The 21,360-nt window shown below is 45.0% G+C and overlaps 1 protein-coding gene across 3 annotated transcripts; it reads left to right on the top strand.

Moving 5' to 3' along the window:
- Positions 1 to 1,603: 1,603 nt before the first annotated feature.
- Positions 1,604 to 21,045, top strand: LOC106576583 (zinc finger protein 135). 3 transcript variants are annotated; one of them, XM_014153813.2, is made up of 14 exons: positions 1,604 to 1,782; positions 2,196 to 2,398; positions 2,662 to 2,760; positions 2,865 to 2,960; positions 3,287 to 3,397; positions 3,556 to 3,679; positions 15,975 to 16,177; positions 16,467 to 16,562; positions 16,660 to 16,755; positions 17,012 to 17,122; positions 17,442 to 17,565; positions 17,749 to 18,700; positions 18,904 to 18,962; positions 19,166 to 21,045. In XM_014153813.2, exons 1-14 carry the CDS (start codon positions 1,755 to 1,757, stop codon positions 20,764 to 20,766), a joined length of 3,903 nt encoding a protein of 1,300 aa, XP_014009288.2. In that variant the 5' UTR covers positions 1,604 to 1,754; the 3' UTR covers positions 20,767 to 21,045. The 3 variants fall into 3 exon arrangements, with proteins under 3 accessions (XP_014009288.2, XP_045556081.1, XP_014009289.2); XM_045700125.1 differs by lacking the exon at positions 16,660 to 16,755; XM_014153814.2 differs by lacking the exons at positions 1,604 to 1,782; positions 2,196 to 2,398; positions 2,662 to 2,760; ... (1 more) ...; positions 3,287 to 3,397; positions 3,556 to 3,679 and adding an exon at positions 15,483 to 15,643.
- The last annotated feature ends 315 nt before the right edge of the window (positions 21,046 to 21,360 follow it).

Raw genomic sequence — 21,360 nt, 5'->3', positions numbered from 1 at the left:
TTCATCATAATTGTGCATTACCATAGTAGAATGTATAATGCCGTTTAACACCATGGTATTTCCATGATCCACATCTATACCATGGTATAAATGAGACAATACCATGGTAGTATTTAGGTATAATGTCAGTACCGTGGTAGTACCATCATACTTCAAGGCTAAAACCATGGTACATTTCCATAATTCAGACAATACCATGGTTTAAGTGAAAGTACCATAGTAGTACCATGGTATGAATGAAAGTACCATAGTACTAGCATGGTACATTTTTGTAAGGGAATTGTCAACCGGTCATTAGAGTGTTTTTGTTTGACGGATGCGAACGGAACCAAAGACTAACAGGTAGCAATTTAGCCGCGTGGATATAATTATAATTATTTTATTGCAACAATAATAAATTACATTTTTTTATTGCAACAATAATAGCAATATTACACATCAATACAGGGACATTCCTGTGTATACAATAAAATAAAATAAAAAAATAAGGCTATGAGACATTAACAGACATTCAGAGACATGACGTCTAATAATTTTTCAAACTTTTTAAGTTTCACAAGTTAAATAAGGAATTGTCCTACCCCATTTACATGTGTGAATATATTATTTGGCCAAGAGAATAATAATGTTAATAAAATAGTTATTATCGGAATTACAAAGATAAGCATAATGCCATTTAACATCATCAAAGGTAAACATATACAGTGGATATGTACAAATGAATGGGATATTTCAGGCTCTCTCCCCAATTTTTTTTAAACATTTAATTTTACCTTTAATTAACTAGGCAAGTCAGTTAAGAACAAATTCTTATTTACAATGAGGGCCTACAACATGATAGTACAATGTACACACATATTTTCAGTGTGTGATATGGGGGTTGGAGACATGTTTATCTCGACATTACAAAGAATAACTTTTATAAACAATGACAACACTGCCATGTTGCACTGAGCCTTTCTGTTAGAAAACCACATCAATGTCAGACTTTAAACTGTAGCAGATTCACCTCCCCTGACTTCACTCCTCAAATTTTAGTCTGCAGGTGATTGCTTCAGCCTTAACACTCATACAAGCCCACATAACACTGCTTTTAAGGGAAGCAAGCACATCCCAGGGGGTGTAGAGAATATGGGAATGGTCATTGATTATGGTGTGGGCTTTTTTCCAGATTGCTGTTTGTGGAAGGAGCATTACAGGGGTAAATCCATCTAGTAGGTTACACATGAGGAGATGGAGAAAGAGGGCAATCTTGATTTCAATGCACATAATGTGACCCACATTGTTTATGGTGTACTGTACATTGTTTCAAAGTAATCTTTTTAGGCTGTGTTTTCTTGTTGCACATTGTTGACCCTCACATTCAGGGACACATTATTGAGCCATGCCAGACTCTGGGATTTACGCAGTTGCAGGTGAGTTTCTAAATATGTTTTATGATTATACAAGGGGATTGCTAACTATTGTAAGAATTATTTTTAGTTGGCACACCAAGTCAATAACCGAACTTGCTGACAAAGATGACTTTCTTAAAAAATCTATTCCGAATTTTAACTCAATTCAGGAGGACTTTTATTCTGGAGGGTGTAAACGCAACCGGAAATTGAACGGACTACGTTCAGTGTCACACTCAGTGCTACCGACGGTTAGGTTTTAAAACTGTTGTAAGCCTTTTAACTTTGGAAACCATCTTTATAACAAACACTTAGCTAATTTCCAAGCTTCGTGCGTGACTACGTTTGTATGAGGACGAGATGCAATATCAAAATCCCAGCGAAAATGGTATTGCGGATTTTGTTTTACTAAACTTGGTGTGCTTGATGTTCAACATGGCGTATCCTCGCTAAATGTCCGTCTGTCTCGATCTTTTTAGTATGCTAGAAGCGGGAGGACTGGTACTTCTGAATCATCCACTGTTATGTTTTGTAAGGGATAGCCTATTTAGATGTTACAATTACCTTGGCAAGCATGTTATGTTTTTTTCCATTTAACTAAATGAGTTGCTAGATAGGGACCTCAATATTTGGAACTAATCTGGTGCGCTTGATACATTTGTATGAATGCAGTTTCCACGTTTGGGGCAATTCCATTGGAACCTTGAGGAAATATTTTAAAGGTTTTTAAACCAGCTCTAACTTTCAATATCAGTTCAGTATTATTAAAATCATTATTGTGGCTCATATCCTTATTTTTAGGTCCCCCTCTTCTTCTTCCCTCTCTGCGTCTCTTCATTCCACCACTGCGGCTTGTCTCTGCAGCCATGTGGCAAGTGGTTCAGCGAGGAGATGTTCAAGATTATGGGATGCTGGAGGAGTTTGTCACCACGGTGACCGACATTGTGCCAGAGCTTTTGAGTTGCAGTCAGAGGGCCCAACTCATTCTGGGGCTTCGAGCAAGGGTAAGAGATTGGGTTCAGAATGGGGAAAATAAACATGCAACAAGATCATGTGAGGTTACTCTCTGACAACAATATTGTTGACTCTATCCTAAAACAGACAGCTGTTAAACATTGATTGAGATAATGACCCTGACACTGGTTTCTCAAATACTGCCGTTGGCCCTTAACTATCTATCATTTATCTCCAAATGAGAACAGAGTAATGCCTACGAAGTGTGTGGTTGAGCTTTGTTCTACTCCTGACTGGTCATCTGTAATTTTAGATGGTTCTGGAGGTGTGTCGTACTGAGCAGACAGCAGACCAAGACATTCAGCAACACCTGGACAGGATCCGAAGCCTCATATCAACTGGGGAAGCAGAGGTGAGTATCTTTCTGGGAGGGAGCAAAGACCAATGTCACTCAAAATATTCTGTCATTGAGTTGTAAAATGTGATTATTTAATTGTTGTGCGTGTTTTGTTGCAGTCAAGTGATGCAGAGGTGGAATTATCTGAATCAAAGTTTGTGGAGCTGGTTGAATCTCTGCTGAAAGACCCAAGTGAAAGGGAGAACTTTTACCAGGTTTGTTTTGCTCTTATATGGTAGGAAAGTGACCACCTCTTTCTGCTTGACTTCCCTATCCAGTCCCATGATTATTTTGGATAGAAAAATAACTCCAGGCTACACTTTAACATATAAAACCAAATAGAAAGTATGTAGAAATAATAATGGACCTAAATCATTTCAGATAACTGCCCTTATCTTGACAAACAAAAGCTGTGCGCCCCTCGGAATTTTGAAACCCCGATGTGGCCCTTGAGCCAAAAAGTTTGCTGGTCTAGGTTACAAAAGGCAAATACTAGGCTAATTATTGACATTCATTATTACATTAATTTATTCTCTCCTAGGACGTGTTCCCTGTGGAATTTGGGCCCAAGTATGACACTGCAATACAGATGCTGATGTTAGAATTCCTTTCCAGATTTGAGAAGTTACTTCCCATACCAGACCTTGAACAGGTAATAAGAATGAATAACACCTTTATCTAATTAGCTTGGGAAATTAGAAGTCAAGAATACCAAGCAAGAATCAATGATATTTTCATGTTTAATAAACTGTGAGTCGGACATGAGTTTGTAGTGGGTTAATGATTTTAAACGTGTTCCTCTCTCTCAAGACTGCCTCCTTGTTAAATGCTGTCCCCTCTGCCCTGGAGAAATGTTTACAATTTGTACCTGACCCCATACAATTGAGGACCCTGCTCCAGTACCACAGAAAACATGGACATTTGGACTTCATCGGTGAGTATCATACAGACTCAGAGGATCCATAGATCCATAGCAGGTAGCCTAGCGGTTAGAGCGTTGGGCCAGTAACCAAGAGGTTGCTGGTTCGAATATCTGAGCCAACAAGGTGAAAATCTGTCTTTGCACTTGAACAAGGCACTCAACCCTAATTTGCTCCAGGGGCGCCGTATTACTATGGCTGACCATGTAAAACAACACATTTCACTGCACCTACAGTGCCTTGCGAAAGTATTCGGCCCCCTTGAACTTTTCGACCTTTTGCCACATTTCAGGCTTCAAACATAAAGATATAAAATTGTAATTTTTTTGTGAAGAATCAACAACAAGTGGGACACAATCATGAAGTGGAACGAAATTTATTGGATATTTCAAACTTTTTTAACAAATAAAAAACTGAAAAATTGGGCGTGCAAAATTATTCAGCCCCCTTAAGTTAATACTTTGTAGCGCCACCTTTTGCTGCGATTACAGCTGTAAGTCTCTTGGGGTATGTCTCTATCAGTTTTGCACATCGAGAGACTGAAATTTTTGCCCATTCCTCCTTGCAAAACAGCTCGAGCTCAGTGAGGTTGGATGGAGAGCGTTTGAACAGCAGTTTTCAGTTCTTTCCACAGGTTCTCGATTGGATTCAGGTCTGGACTTTGACTTGGCCATTCTAACACCTGGATATGTTTATTTGTGAACCATTCCATTGTAGATTTTGCTTTATGTTTTGGATTATTGTCTTGTTGGAAGACAAATCTCCGTCCCAGTCTCAGGTCTTTTGCAGACTCCATCAGGTTTTCTTCCAGAATGGTCCTGTATTTGGCTCCATCCATCTTCCCATCAATTTTAACCATCTTCCCTGCCCCTGCTGAAGAAAAGCAGGCCCAAACCATGATGCTGCCACCACCATGTTTGACAATGGGGATGGTGTGTTCAGGGTGATGAGCTGTGTTGCTTTTACGCCAAACATAACGTTTTGCATTGTTGCCAAAAAGTTCGATTTTGGTTTCATCTGACCAGAGCACCTTCTTCCACATGTTTGGTGTGTCTCCCAGGTGGCTAGTGGCAAACTTTAAACAACACTTTTTATGGATATCTTTAAGAAATGGCTTTCTTCTTGCCACTCTTCTATAAAGGCCAGATTTGTGCAGTATACGACTGATTGTTGTCCTATGGACAGAGTCTCCCACCTCAGCTGTAGATCTCTGCAGTTCATCCAGAGTAATCATGGGCCTCTTGGCTGCATCTCTGATCAGTCTTCTCCTTGTATGAGCTGAAAGTTTAGAGGGACGGCCGGGTCTTCGTAGATTTGCAGTGGTCTGATACTCCTTCCATTTCAATATTATCGCTTGCACAGTGCTCCTTGGGATGTTTAAAGCTTGGGAAATCTTTTTGTATCCAAATCCGGCTTTAAACTTCTCCACAACAGTATCTCGGACCTGCCTGGTGTGTTCCTTGTTCTTCATGATGCTCTCTGCGCTTTAAACGGACCTCTGAGACTATCACAGAGCAGGTGCATTTATACGGAGACTTGATTACACACAGGTGGATTCTATTTATCATCATTAGTCATTTAGGTCAACATTGGATCATTCAGAGATCCTCACTGAACTTCTGGAGAGAGTTTGCTGCACTGAAAGTAAAGGGGCTGAATAATTTTGCACGGCCAATTTTTCAGTTTTTTATTTGTTAAAAAAGTTTGAAATATCCAATAAATGTCGTTCCACTTCATAATTGTGTACCACTTGTTGTTAATTCTTCAAAAAAAATTACAGTTTTATATCTTTATATTTTGAAGCCTGAAATGTGGCAAAAGGTCAAAGTTCAAGGGGGCTGAATACTTTCGCAAGGCACTGTATCTGGTGTATGTGACAATAAAACAGTTTTTTTTGTTGTTGCTTGGATTGGTTGTGCCATAATTGCAAATATTTGAAGTATAAGCTAGTTGTACATGATGCAAATATGAATTGTGCATCTAAAGTGTAAAATGTAATTTTGTTTTTGTGTTTTTTTTTGCACAAGTGCTTGATGAATAGTGTCTTGTAAGTCATGGGTTGGGCACCAAATGGAATATGAAACTGAAATTAAATAAATAAATAACAATTATATAAGATTGTGGAAAAGTAATTGACATGTATGAAGTTGGTCAAACACTGTTGCAGAAAATATATTAATTCAGTTTAACCTGTCTTTTGTCTCCCTCTTGCACAAAAAGAAACTCCATCGTCCTTTGGTGACTACATCCTCTCCTCTCTGTCTCTCCCTCCACATGTACGTGTGGTGACTGCCACAGAAGTAGATTCGCAATCAGAATATTTGGCTAGAGTGGAAGGAAAAGGGTTGGTGGAGGGTACAATGGAGAAAAATGGAAGACTACTTGCACCAGATGAGGATCAAAGAGACGCATTTACTGAGAAGGAGCATGCTATGAATAGGAAGCCTGTAAGTGGGGCAACGGACAATCAAGCTGTCACCGGAATTCATGTTCAAACCTCAAAACAAAGCAAAAGGCTGCAGATTAAGAAAATATGGTCAAAAGTTCAAAAAACATGTAAAACGGATTCTTCCGGCCATGCAATCCAACAGCCATCCTCCTCCAAGGTGCACACCTCCCTGAGGAAGTCATGCAAAAGGGGCCCATTCAGTAAGACATGCCCAGACTGTGGGAGGACTTTTGCTCGAGCCACGTCCTTTAGAAGGCACCAGCGAAGCCACACTCAAGATCATGATCATAGGTTTAAGTGCCTCAAATGTGCAATAGGCTTCAAGGATCTTTATAATCTGAAGAGACACCAGCAGGGAGTTTGTGAAAAGAACCTCTCAACTTTGGTTGATGGGGAAAATATAGAAGAGATCCCACAACCCTCAACTACCAAATCTCCGAACACATCACCCCTTAAGACGCTCTCTCCATCAGGGCTAACACAGAAAAGAGCTCTGGACACCAAAACATGCTCTTTGTGTCGGAGGTTTTTCACTCGTACTTCAGACATGGCAAGGCACATGAGATCCCACTCAAAAGAGCATCCATTTTGGTGTGTAAATTGTGATAAGAGATTCAAGTATTCATATGATTTGAAGAGGCACCAGAGAGATTTGTGTAAGAAAGTGAACCAGGAAGATTTAGGTCAGGTTGGTCCAAACTTGTCACAACAGAACGGGAAACCGCAGCCAGAGAAAGATGAATCCGAATCAATGGGTAGCACTGGGTCTATTGGCACTGATGAAAACCCGCAACCATCTCACAAAGGGCTGTCCGACTCAAAAACCTGTTGTGTCTGTGGTAGGATTTTGACTCGTACCTCAGACATGGAAAGGCACTTGAAATCTCACTCAAAGGCACGTCCCTTTCACTGTGCTATTTGTGAGAGAAGTTTTAAGTACAAAGATACCTTGAAGAAACATCAGGAAATCCTTGGCCACGAGGGCATCCTAGAAGACTTGGGTCAGAGTGTGGACCAGCAACAAGCGGAAGTTAAAACCGAAGGTTGCAGCAGCCCTCTCACTACCAAGGAAAACGACACTGGGACCCTTATCATGGCTGCTACTTCAGTGCCGACTCTCAAAGAACCCAAACCATGCACTGTGTGTGGGAAGATTTTTAACCGTGCTTCAGGAATGGCTATTCATATGAGATCCCATTCAGAGGAGCGTCCTTATCAATGTGGCAATTGTGAGCAGCGCTTCAAGTACATGCATGGTTTAAAGAAACACCAGAGGGATATCTGTCTGAAGGTGAACCAAGAAGAAGCATCTAAGTTGGTGGACCAGCAACAAGAGGATGCTACTCCAGAGGAGGCTGGTGAACTGCTAGCCACTGATGACACAAGGGCAGAATGCAAGGAGGAAGAAAGAAAGGTGGTATTCAAATGTGATGAATGCGATAAGGAATTCAAAGGCTCATCCTCCCTAAGAACACACAAACGAATTCACAATCCATTCTATTGCTCTGATTGTGGAAGGGTCCTCCCAAACTCCATTGCCTTTGACAGACACAAGCTGATGCACCAAGGAAATCCAGTGTACCATGTGTGAGAAGACCTTTACCCTGTTGGGGCGTCTGAGAGAACACTATCTGCATCAACATAAATTCACAGGACCATACCCCTGCTCTCAATGTGAGAAAACCTTCACTCAGTTATCGTACCTTGTCATCCATGAGAGGGTTCATTCAGGAGAGTACCTGTACCAGTGCTCTGTTTGTCCAGAAAAATTCCGAACAGCCAATTCTCTAACAATACACAGTAGGAAGCACACAGGAGAAAAGCCGTTCCTGTGCTGGCAGTGTGGAAAGAGCTACCGGGCCGCTTCTGAACTGTCGGTGCATATGGGGACTCACTCAGAGGAGAAACCTTTTTCTTGTTCGCAGTGTGACATGACTTATCGGACAAAGATTCAGCTAAATACACATATTGAGCAAGTTCATGAGGGGGTGAGATTTACCTGTACAGTGTGTGGAAAGCAGTTTTACAAAGCAGTGTCATTGAAAAGACATGAACTCACTCACACAGGAGAAAGACCATTTCCATGCTCCTATTGTGTGAAAACTTTCATCACAGCAAATGAAAGGAGGTTGCATGAAAGATACCATACTGGTGAGCGACCATACAAATGCCAAGACTGTGGAAAGTCCTTCATTCAGTCAGGTTACCTGAAATCACACCAACGACTTCACACAGGAGAGAAGCCATTTTCATGCAGCGTTTGTGACAAACGTTTCAGATTTTCTCATCATATGAAAAGGCACCAGAAAACCCATATAGAGAAGCATGTGTGTGGGGAATGTGGGGAATCGTTCACCCAAATTCGATGCCTCAAGGCTCACCAACTCACTCACTCCCTCAATGAAAATTGAGTTATTGTTGTACATTTGCATATCAGTTGTTGAATGTTCTTTTAGATTTTTATTTTGGATAGATTTAATAACTTGGTCCGTCTGATAGTTAAGTGGATATTTTGAATAGATTATCTAAAATGTCATGTAGAGTCGGCTGCAAGTATTGATAGTAAGTCATTTGGAGAGAAAATCTAAATGACCAATGGGCAATTGATTTTACTTAATGGACAAATCCACCCAAAAACATATTTTGGTATTTGTTTCATTAGTCCATTGTTGACGTACAGTGCATTCAAAAAGTATTCAGACCCCTTGACATGTTACATTACAGCCTTATTCTAAAATTGATACATTTGGTTTTTTCCCCCTCAATCTAAACACAATACCCCATAATGACAAAGCAAAAACAGGTTTTTAGAAATATTTGCAAATTTATAAAAAAATTTAAAAAATTAAAAACTGATCACACTTCCATAAGTATTCAGACCCTTAACTCAGTACTTTGTTGAAGCACCTTTAGCAGTGATTACAGCCTTGAGTCTTCTTGGGTATGATGCTACAAGCTTGGCACGCCTGTATTTGGGGACTTTCTCCCATTCTTCTCTGCAGATCATCTCAAGCTCTGTCAGGTTGAATGGGGAGCATCGCTGCACAGCTATTTTCAGGACTCTCCAGAGATGATGTGTCGGGTTCAAGTCTGGGTTCTGGCTGGACCACTCAAGGACTTTCAGAAACTTGTCCCGAAGCCACTCCTGCGTTGTCTTGCTGTGTGCTTAGGGTCGTTGTCCTATTGGAAGTTGAACCTTTTCCCAGTTTGAGGTCCTGAGTGCTCTGGAGCAGGTTTTCATCAAGGATCTCTCTGTACTTTGCTCTAATCATATTTTTCTTGATCCTGACTAGTCTCCCAGTCCCTGCCGCTGAAAAACATGCTGCCACCATGCTTCACCGTAGGGATGGTGCCAGTTTTCTTCCAAACGTGACGCTTGGGATTCAAGCCAAAGAGTTCAATCTTGGTTTCATCAGACCAGAGAATCTTGTTTCTCATGGTCTGAGAGTCATTTAGGTGCCTTTTGGCTCACTGGCTGTTTGCAGCTGGCCAAATGGCCAGCCCCTCTTGAGTGCTCCACTCGCTGCGCTCGGTTGATCTGTATCTTCCGCCTGTGGTTTGTCGTGCTTGTGTTTCGTTAGTGTTACACTACGACTCTGTGTGCATCCTTTAATATATTGCTGGCTCTTGCTGCCACAAACTGTATTTACCTTACACAACTTGCCGACTGGCTTGTTCTTTGTGTTGTGAATTGCTTTAGCGGGTTCTCTGCTAATTACACTACAAGTTTTTTTTTTTTATTCTTTCCCCTGCAGAATGTAAGCGTATCGTGGTGGGCTTCCACTACGTTGAGACATTAACTTTGGAGTTCTTTAGCGGCGTTACTTCATCATATGGTGCTGTTTTTACTGCTTAGATATTAAACCAGCTAGGTAATATTGCAGTTGGTGTAAAAAACAACAACATATAAATCAAATCCATTACCTGGTTGTTGTTTTTTGTCTGCCTGTTTTTCCCTCACGGGTCTTCCCCGTTTTGCAGAGGTACTGAGTAATTTATCCCTCACCGGGTTCCTATTCCTCCAAGCGGGTCACGACATAAGTTCTCCCAGGGCGTCGGACCCCTGCTCCGTGGCCTTGCTGGCTTGGCTGAGTTTATGGCTTCCCTTTGACAGGTGTGATGGTGGCATCCCCCTGGAGATCTGCATTCCTCGGTATGCACTGCCTGGGTTTGAGCCACGTGGAGAGGGCGGTGGAGCACCCTACTGGATGCCTGTTCTGTGTGGTGTTCTCAGAACGCCTGTGCCTGGTGCGATTGTAGGCCATGCATGAGTGAGTCGGCCAGGCTTGGGCTCAGGCTGGGGACGAGCTCCCTCCCTCAGGAGTGGTGCGCCAGCGAGCTGTTAGTCCCTCTACTGGGCCCAGTACCCCTCCCAGGAAGCATGGCTGGAGCCACCGCAGGCAGAGCCCATCTTCTGCCAGTCCTGGACGGGGGCAGGAGTCGGGACCGCTGGGACCACCTTGAACAGATGGCGCATGCCCTGCGTCAAGAGGTCAATAGCTTCGATGGCAACCACAGCTGTTCCCCTTTGGTCAGTGATGGGCTGTTCCTGGGGGACGATGCTGGCACTGTTCACCACCGTGAGCGGGGCTACCAGGCTGACAGGTCATCAGAAGCCGGCCGATGGGGCTTCTGACTCAGAGCAGAGACTGGACCATGGAGTTATGTGGCGGGCGCAGAGTCACTCGGCCTCCGGGAGTACCGGACACCATGATCGCTGCCATGGTCCTCCCGGACCGGGAGATAATAGAGCAGAACCGGCAACTGAAGCCGGGACCCCCCCCAGAGTCTTTGATGTGGGCTTGAAAGCCACATATGGGTCCCTCTGCTGTCTTGGCCACCTTACCAATGCAGCCATGCTGCTGCAGGCCTACCTGCAGACTCTGTATCCCCGGCTGCAGGGGGGTACAGAGGAGCTCCTCCGGAAAGCTCGCCTGCTTTGCCTGCTCCAGAGGGATGTGGCCCGCTCCAACGGACGGGCCATGGTACAGGTGTGTACCTCCCGGCGCCATCTCTGGCTGGCCCAATCCCGCTGCTGTCCAGAGCACATTTGTCACTCTCCCCATCACCCCAGGGCTGACCTTTGGCACAGGGGTTAATGACATTCTGGAGCAGACCGATAAGGTTCGTATGGACCGGGAGACCCTGAGATGGTTCATGCCGCCTCCTCAGGCCCCGGGTCCAAGGCAGACGGACCGTTGCCTCCACCTGCACCAGAATGACGGTGGGGTCCCTCTCCTGCCCCATCGCCTCGTGCTGAGGAACGACAGCGGGGAGGGGCACAGTGTGCGGTGGAACAACAACCTGTCAACCGTCACCGCCATAGGGATGTGCCTGGTGGACCCAGGCGCCAGAGGAAAGGCGGGCCCTGGCAGGACCGCTGACACACCCTTCCCCAGCCTGGTCTCAAAGGGCAAAGTGGGAGGAGTGTGTGGAGTCCCTATGGGTGTTTTGTCCACAATGCTCGAAGGGTACCAACTCCAATTCCCCGTCCTTCAGGGGCCTTCTTGTCACCACAGTGGCCGACCCCCCCCCCTGAAGATAACCCTGCGACTGGAGATCTCCTCACTCCTGGACAAGGGTGCCATCCGCAGGATCAAGAGTTCAGAACCAAAAATAACCAAAAAGAGTCAAGAGGGTTTAGACCGATTCTGGACCTCCGCAACCTCAATGGGTACTTAAAGCTACTGAGGTTTCACATGCTGTCCCCAGTCCGCGTGTTGCAGGCCGTGTCCAGGGACCAGTGGTTTGTGATGCTGGACCTGAGGAATGTGTATTTCCATGTTCCTGTTTACCCAGCTCCTTGGCAGTAGCTCATTGGCAGTAGCTCATTGGCAGTACCTCCTATTCGCTTTCGAAGGGAGGGCTTATGAATTCATGGTTCTTCCCTTTGGCCTCTCCTTGGCACCCCGTACTTTCACAAAGCGCATGGACGCTGTCCTGGCACCTCTCACGTCCCGAGGGTTGTTGAGCCTCAATTACCTGGACGATTGGCTGATTTGTGCCCCAACCAGGACCCAGGTCCTGTCAGACCGAGACATGCTCCTGACCCACATCGGGGGGCTGGGCATTACTGTAAACGGCAAGAGTCGCCTGACGCCAACCCAGAGGGTGGCCTTCATTGGCATGGAGACTCAGTCCTCATGAAAGCACGCCTGCCCACTTGAAGGGTTCAGGCGATCTTATCTTATCGACCACTTTCGGCAGGGGCGGATGGTATTCATCCTAACCTGCCAACACCTGTTGGGCTTGCTGACAGCGTCCTCGTTGTTGATTCCCCTGGGCCTGCTCCATCTCCGGCCTCTTCAACGGTGGTTCAACTCCCACCGGCTGCACCCGAAGCGCCACCGTCACCACCAGCTGCGGGTGACCGCACAGTGCCTCATGGCATTGAGGTGGCGCTGTCACTCCTTTCTCTCAGGTGGGGTGGAGATGCTGAGGATGTGCCGCTGGGAGCTGGTCAGCACAGACGCCTCCCAGTTCTCCTGGAGTGTGACCAAGGGCAGGTCGGCCAGCAGCTGTTGGCTACCCCCTTGGAGCGGCAGGCACATCAATATACTAGAGCTCCGAGCTGCACTGCTGGCCCTGCAGTCTTTCCTTCCACATCTGAAGGAAAGAAATGTCCTGGTGAGAACGGACAACACCACAGTGGTGGCTTACATCAACCATCAGGGTGGACTGAGGTCACACCGCCTCCATCTTATGGCACGGGAGCTCCTTCTCTGGGCTCAGGGACGTCTAGCGTCTCTACGCGCAGCACACGTACCTGGCATTCTGACTGGGGCAGCGGATATGCTCTCAAGGGAGGTGCAGCACCTGTGGGACAAGTTCGGGAGGGTGCATGTGAACCTGTTTGCCTCTCTGGACAATGCTCACTGCCCCCAGTGGTACTCCATGTCGGAGCCACCAGGGCCTCTGGGCTTGGATGCTCTGGCTCACTATTGGCCAGGGCTGGAGCTTTACGCATTCCCCCCTTTTCCCCTGATCCAGGCTGTGCTGGACAGGACTAGATTGGCAGAGCATCGTCTGCTTCTGGTGGCCCCGTACTGGCCCAGACGACCCTGGTTCAGCCTTCTCCTGTCGCTGTTGTCTGGGACACCTTGGCAACTTCCCCTGAGACCGGACCTGCTGTCTCAGGCCGGGGGAACTCTGTGGTATCCGAGGCCGCACCGCAGTCTGTGGGCTTGGCCACTGAACGGCACCAATGGTCCATGTTAGGACTACAGGAGGGTGTAATGAACACCATGCAGAACGCAAGGGCACCGGCTACAACCGTGGCATACCAGTTGCACTGGCGGTTGTTCTGCTCTTGGTGCACTGTTGTTGAGGTCGTGCCCGAGTCGTCATGCGGGGTGCAGTATGTCCTCCAATACCTGCAGTCTCATTTGGATGAGGGCTTGACAGCTTCTATACTAAGAGGGTATTTGGCCGCTATATCTGCCTGCCATGTGGGGTGGATGGACAGGCCAGTGGGGTGCCATCCCTTGGTCTCCAGGTTTATGAAGGGGGTTCGTCGCCTGCGTCCAGCTAGGACCCGCTTAATGGCGAGCTGGGGTCTGGATGTGGTCTTGGCACACATCCAGATCTTCCTTTCGAATTGTTGGAGTCTGCCTCCCTGAAACACCTCTCTATGAAGGTGGCTTCTTGGTAGCGATTACTTCCATGAAGAGGGTGGGTGAGCTCCATGCTCTTTCAGTAAGTTCTGTGTGCTACCGGATGGACCCCGGGGGAGGAGTACATCTCTCTGCCCCAACCCTTCATTCCTCCCGAAGGTTCTTTTATCCTGTCTGCTTATGACCCCCCGGCAGTGGCGGGGGATTCTGGGCCTCCCTCCAGCATGTTTAGCCCTGTGAGGGCACTGGCTGCCTATGTGGAGCAGACACGGTCAGTTAGAACAGACCAGCTCTTTGTCTGCTTTGTTCACTTGCAATTTTTGCTAGGTACTATCAGGTAAATTAGGCACCTCCCTCCCTTGGTTCAGCAGTCCTGGGCGTCGCCTCCCCTTCCACATTGACAGCCCCTGCGTCTCGGTCCCGCACTGGGACTTCGCCGCTGGCTGGTCAGGTTCCTCTAGCACCGACTAGTCTGGTACGGGTATACCAAAATATTGGAGTGGTCCAATATAGTGAAATATAACAAAGGTTATGTATGTAACCACGGGTATGTGAGCTATTTGGATCACTCCAATCCTCTACGGTGCTAGAGGTGCCTCAAAAATGATGTAGAGATTCTCTACTAGAGAACGCATGTTGCGGCCATGGGGTCTATATATATGGGCGGACCCCAGCCGTGACACAGGTGTACACTGGAGTAAATCTGTTAATCCTCACATCATATGTATCCCTCTGCCGTGGAGTGATACCAATATATTGGAGTGATCCAAATAGCTCACGTAACCGGGGTTGCATACGTACCCTTCAGTATTGTGTGTAGGTTGTAACATAAAATGTGGAAAAAGTCAAGGGCTCTGAATACTTTCCAAAAGTTACATATCTTGAAAACTTGATTCCTGACAAGCGAAACATCATCAATAGACTAATTACCTTTTTTTTTTAAGATCGTTTTTGGGTGGAATGTTCCTTTAACTACATATCATAGTGGGTATATCCAGTCCAATACTTCAAGTATTGTTTTTTTTTCATTGAGAATACACTCATTATTTTTATGGTTACATTCATTTTATTAACCATTATTTTAATATTGTATGAAACGTGCTGTAGATTATTATTTTTTGTCATTTGAATTAAATTGACTTTTTTGGCAACATCAGAGGAGTTTATTGCATTATATTAGCATCTGTGAGATGATTCACTGATTACTAGAGACGATATAGCCAGATTTGTATAACTAAACCAAGATAGACCACAGCCTGTAGTTTCCAATGGGAACAGATGAGTCATAGTAAGAAGAACAAGCAAGGAGGTGGGCAGAGCCAAGCACGAGATGGCGAGATCCTATTGGCCCGTTCTAGCAAACTTCTGCATATATCCGTTAGGTAACGCCTACTCTGAAATGCACGTGTGCAATAACTCAATTCGAGTTTTCACTCCTAAACAACGCGATTAAAAAAACTTTGACAATACTTAGTCCACTCTATTGATAACATATTTTAGTTTTGGGAGCAGAACTGTATTGAGATCAAATGTTTCATTAATGAGAAAATGTGCAGAATGTAGGCCAAAATCCATCTCGTTCCATCTTCTCCCATTGCCCGCCAGTGGGCTTCCGAGTGGAAACGCCAAGCGGATGCTTCATATTTATACATCCAGTGAAATACCGGTCTCATTGTTCTATCTGTGATATAGCGTTTCCCATGATCGTAACTTTTATTCTGAAGGCGAATATAAACCGGAACTATTGTTTTTTTTTAAGTGACTTCCTGCAAAATGAGAAGAAAAAAAATAATAACTTCCAGGTGAACAGATATTTCAGCCAAGTGACTAAATGATTGCTTGGGTTTAGTTTAGGACGTCCCTGTGACTGATAATAATGGATTATCGGAACTTAATGGAGCCGGTGGTGAATACGGGTAAGTTGATAGTTGTCGCAGGGAACTGATTGGAAGCTTTCACCAGACAGAAACAGCAGGCAGGGGTTCCAGCTAGCAAGCCAACTTTCCAATCGTAGCCCTGTAGCTAGGTACTTATGGTGTAACTATGTATGGAATCAATGCTTATTTCCGTTTATGATCGCTTTTATGCGATCTGCATTCATACATAGTCTACTTAAAATGCAATGCGTAGTTAGCTATAGCTAGTATAGCAATGTTTTACTCTTCTAGTCATAGCCTAGCTATTTGTGTGCTCTTGTTTGGCCCAGTCAGTGCAGCTGCTTACTGCCTGCGATATGTCCATTCATAGGGTTATCTTTTCCTCTACCTGCCCTGCGCCTGTTCATCCCACCGCTGCGGCTGTTTTCTGCAGCGATGTGGCAAGTGGCCCAACGAGGGGATATAATGGACTACGGGAAGCTGGAAGAGTTTGTGACATTTGTTACAGAGATGGTTCCAGAGCTGCTCAGTTTCAGACAGAGAACCCAGCTCATGTTGGGCTTACGAGCAAAGGTGAGAGAGAGGTGATTATTTGCAGTAACTTTGACTCTGATGTCATTACCAGATGTCATAGCGCCCACACATCTTTCACGGTCCAAAAGGACCAGGAATGATAACACAAAATCTATATATCCAGATTTGTCCTGTGACTTGAAAAGAACATGGTTAATTTAGTAATGAGTTGTAAGGAATAATATTTTAGTCATGAAGCAACAGGGAATGGAATATTTGAAGAGAAAGGTTAGGCCAAGTTGTTTACCCAACAGTGTTCTTGTAGGAATAATCTATGTTTTTTTCCCAGTTGGTTTTGGAGTTGTGCCGCACGGAGCAGACAGCAGGACTTCAGAGCCATCTGGACAGGATCCACGCTGCAAGATCACATCCGGGGGATACAGACGTGAGTCTTAAGATATTCCTCAATCCTCTGTAATGATGTTCTCTCACTCGATCTTGTCAGAATTACAGTACATTTATTCAAGAGGTTATTTCCCCAGTTTTGTTGCGCAGAAGCGGAAGCCTCTAAATCAAATTTCCTTGCACTGGTACAAACTCTTATCCAAGACCCAGTTGAGAGAGAACATTTCTTCCAGGTCAGTATATGGTTTTGTTGGTTCAGTTTGTTAAACACCAAAGTTTGAACATTTATATGGTCCGTCAACATTGGTATTTCAAAACAGATGAAACCAGTAATATCTAGGCTACATTTTCAATTTTTCAATGTTTTTGTGATGATAAACCTATCGCTTCATGTTCTTAGGCTACATTTAATCTTTGAAAGAAAAATTATATGTGAAAAGTAGCCAGCCAAATAATTGATCCCCCTGTCTTTTTCATCTCTCCCATTAGGAAGTGTTTCCTGTAGACTATGGACCCAAGTATGACTCTGCCCTGCAAGGATTAATGTGGGAGTTTCTCTCCAGGCTGGAGCAGCTCCTTCCAGTACCAGACCTCAAACAGGTACTCATGTACTCATGCAGAACCTCGTCATTAGACCACTCCTCGGACCGTCGTTATCAAGCATGAGCTTGTGAATAAAGTTGGCTTATTTGAATGTCTGCATCTTTCTTTCATGTCATAATGCCCACGATGAATTAACATGCTGACACATCTCATGTGCAGCACTCTTCACAAAACGTTACATTGGTTTCTCTGTATATGTATTAGACATGAGACATCTTGGAGCATTTTATTTAAGATAATGGGCATTTAGAAAATTTTATTGAAGAACAACTGGACCGATTGATACATATATTAATGTGTGCTCCCCATCTCGTAGACAGTGTCTTGGCTCAATGCTGCACCCTCTGTCTTGGAAGAGTGTGTCAACTCTCTATCTCAACCTCTACAGTTGAAGACTCTACTGCAACATCATAGAGAACTAGGACATTTGGACACCAATGGTAAACCTCTTAAAAAATAAATAAATCCAGAATTAGTAAAGGTGGTATGCAAATTGTTACATTTGAATGATTCAAGGAAATGCTTTTAGGATTGTAATATTCCCCCTTTATTCATATCATCCCAGCAGTTTATTAAAATAAATAACATCTCACTGTAATTGTCTCCTTCTACCTCTCAATCAGCAACTTCTTCCTCCTCTGCTGGCGACTGCATCTTCTCCTCTCTGTCTCTCACTCCGGTAGTGGTGACGGCCACTAGAAAGACAGAAACAGAGATCCAATCAGAGTTGATGGATGGCTGTATGGACCCAGCCTTATATGGTGAAGCGATGGAAACTGAGTCTGTAGTAGTGACGGAGTATGCAGAAGTGGAGCTGGGGACCAGTACATACACCAGTGAGGAAAGGGAGTTTAGTATAGAGAAGACTGAGTCACAGAACCAAAGAGACAGTCAGGTTGAATTGAATGGGGAAGAGCGGGAGATGGTAGCCATGCAAAGCGAGGAAGACCGTCAAGAGGGAGAAGTGGAGGTTATGTTTGAGGAAGTGGGGCATCCTAACGGAGATGCTGAGCTTGTTTCAGAGGAAACCAGTGACATGAACACAGAGGAAGACGTTTTCTGTGCAGAGGTGGGGGATGTGTGTGTGGATCTGGAGTCAATAAATAGAGAGGTGGAAATTATTTATGAGGAGGTGGAGCATGTTGAACATCAGGAGTTAGTTGGGCCTATATGTGCAGAGAATACAATTGACAGACCGTCCACCCACAATGAGAACCTACATGGAGAAAAGGGGGTCACAGAGGAGGGGATTGAGCAGGAGAGAAATGAAGCTGGTTATGTCCCCCAAACTGACACGCATCAAGGAAGTTCCCAATGTACGCCACAAGAAGTAATGAACCAGCCTGAACTGGTCACATCCTGTCTGCACCAAAAACCCACATTAGGGTTCCAGAGACTGGACGTCAGTGGTCTGCCTCTCCAAATGTCCTCCCCCTCTCAACCATTGAGAAGAAACACAAGGCTCCGGATGAAGACAGTGGGATCAAAAGGACCCAATGGAGGGCAGCTCAAGGCATTGAAGGAGGAGGCTAATGGGACCTGGGGCGTCCCTTTATACCTGCCTCCAGACCCAAGGTAAGAATGAGGGGTGGGAGGGGACTTAAGGTTTTAAAGCAATTTCACCATTTACTTTAAAAGGACCACAATGGAAATGCGTAATTGAATTCATTGTGTTATCCCTGTCACGTTTTTAAAATGTTTGTATGGCTTTGTTAAACTGTCAAATAAAATCAATCCAGTGTCATTGGACATCAATTGTGCTTTATCGCTATCTTTAGGGAAGACTCTGAAGACCTCGGCGCCACTTCTGACAGCTCCACAATGAATGGAAATAAAGGTTTGCAATGTTATATCAACACAAGGTTTCTATGGCACTGTAGGTACACTAGATATCGTTAGAATTCTCTGAAAGTTTAATTTTAATTGAATAGATTTGGCAATGTTGAATATGGTCCAGATGCCTGGTTCAGAATAAGTTGGATTATAATTTTTTATAACTTTCTAAATATACAGTATGCTCCTTTCTCTGTTCCCCTGCAGGTGGGACGGTGGAGGCTCCCTCTCTTGTCTTCGCCTGCTCTCAGTGCTCTTTTAACCATGCCGACGAGGTGACCCTCCGGCAACACCTTAAAGAGCTTCACCCAGAGGAGTACAGAAGGATACTTGCTGCTGGAGAAAATGAAACAGAAACCCCTCCAGGGTCTTCCAGCAGCACCCCTCTGAAGCCATGTCTCTCAGACATTCCCCACACGCTGGGGAAGTCTGGCAGGCATGCATCACGCTCCAAAACATGCTCTGTGTGTGGAAAGACCTTCTCTCGAGCGACAGATATGAGGAGACACCAGAGATCCCACACTGGGGAGCGGCCTTACAGGTGCACCCAATGTGAGAAGACTTTCCAGTACTCCTTCGACTTGAAAAGACACCAGCGAAAGGGCCTAGGGTCAAGGCCGTTCCAGTGCTGCGCGTGTGGAGAGGGCTTCGATCGGGCGGAAGATCTCAAGACACACTGCAGTGTGGCTCATTTAGCAGAGTCGCCAGTCTCTGATGATGACGTTGGGATCAAGTTAACCCTCCCAGCAGGCCTTGAGAGTGAGCAGTGTCCCAGCGAAGAGGGTCAACACAAATGTCCAGAATGTGACATGTCTTTCAGTCAGATATCCCAAATGAAGCGACACCAGCTGATTCACTCCGGTGGTGACACTCTGCAGTGCAACCAGTGTTTGAAGAAATGTCAAAACTCTGATGCCCTCACAAAACACATGCAAATGCACAACGGCGCTCGACCATTCCAGTGTTCAATGTGCAAAATTAACTTCACACAGCTAGTTTGTCTTAGGCAACACTACTTGAATGCTCATAAGGAAGAGGGTTCATTTCTGTGTTCCCATTGTCCTAAAAGTTTCTCAAGGCTATCGAACTTGATCAAACACCAGAGAACTCATACAGGTGAGCGGCCTTACCAGTGCTCTCATTGTCCAAAGAGATTCACACAACTACAGATCTTGACTAGACATGAGAGAATTCACACAGGAGAGAGACCATTTCTTTGCCCTGACTGTGGAAAAAGCTTTCTGTCCTCTGGTGAATTGTCAAAACACCTTCAGTGTCACTCAGAGGAGAGACCCTTCCCTTGTCTCGAGTGTGGAAAGACTTTCAAGGCCAATCGTTTTTTAAAGAAACACTTACAGACTCATACAGGGGAGCGTCCTTTCCCCTGCTCCCAGTGTGGGAAGAGATTTTCCAAGTCGACTGATCTGACCAGGCATAATCGCATGCATACAGGGGAGAGGCCACATATGTGCTCTCAGTGCGGTAAAAGTTTCTTAACTTACTCCGAAGTGGTGAAACATCAGCGTTACCACACTGGAGAACGACCATTCAAATGTGCGCAGTGTGGGAAAAGTTTTACCCAGTCCTGCTATCTTACAGTACATCAGCGGATACACACAGGAGAGAAGCCCTACTCCTGCAGCGTGTGTGGAAATCGCTATAACAGCACCACTCCACTGAAGAGACACATGCTCAGCCACACGGGAGAGAAGCCATACGTGTGTACTGAATGTGGGAAGGCTTACAACAGATTGCATCTTCTGCGGACACACGAGCGAACTCATGCAGCAGCTGAGGCTGTTTGTTGAGGATATTGGAGTGTCATTTGCTATTCATATGTTGTAGTGTCTTTTGGTGGATCATTTGTTGTTTTTTGGAAATGTAAAGTAAAACAGGCCCTTTGTATTAGAGGCCTGTAACAAGAGTTGAGCCTCGTACTGTAAATTGTTAATTCTGTCACTGCTTGGAATTTGATTGTATTTTTGAGGAGATGTGCTTTTTGCTGTCAGGAATCATACATCAAAGGGCATTTTATTTAGATTACTCACCTTGTTTTGACATTAAAAAGAGAAGTATTGCGCACTCTCCTTTGCAGAATGAAGAGGACAGTTGCTACCGGTACACATTTACATTTACGTCATTTAGCAGACGCTCTTATCCAGAGCGACTTACAAATTGGTGCACCTTATGATATCCAGTGGAACAACCACTTTACAATAGTACATCTATACAGGCTGGTTGTTGAGAGGCGAGTGCCAGGCCCTACTGTATGTTCAGAACAGGGAAAATATGTATTCTTAAATGTAGGCTTGAGTGTTGTCTTTATGGCTGATATACATAATATTAATCAATCTGCTATCTCGGTCAATAGACGATACAGTATTTCCTTTTCGAAGGGACCC

The sequence above is a fragment of the Salmo salar genome, chromosome ssa17 (genome assembly GCF_905237065.1).
Source record: "Salmo salar chromosome ssa17, Ssal_v3.1, whole genome shotgun sequence".
Taxonomy (NCBI): Eukaryota; Metazoa; Chordata; class Actinopteri; order Salmoniformes; family Salmonidae; genus Salmo; species Salmo salar.
The sequence above is the reverse complement of the archived record's forward strand: the minus strand, read 5'-3'. Positions and strand labels throughout refer to the sequence as shown.

Bases quoted from the DNA above. Each gene is read 5' to 3' on its own strand.
- LOC106576583 (XM_014153813.2), top strand. From the start codon at position 1,755: ATGCAATATCAAAATCCCAGCGAAAATG. The intron at 16,756-17,011 runs GTCAGTATATGG...CTCTCCCATTAG, and splicing joins AGAGAGAACATTTCTTCCAG to GAAGTGTTTCCTGTAGACTA. The intron at 18,963-19,165 runs GTTTGCAATGTT...GTTCCCCTGCAG, and splicing joins CACAATGAATGGAAATAAAG to GTGGGACGGTGGAGGCTCCC.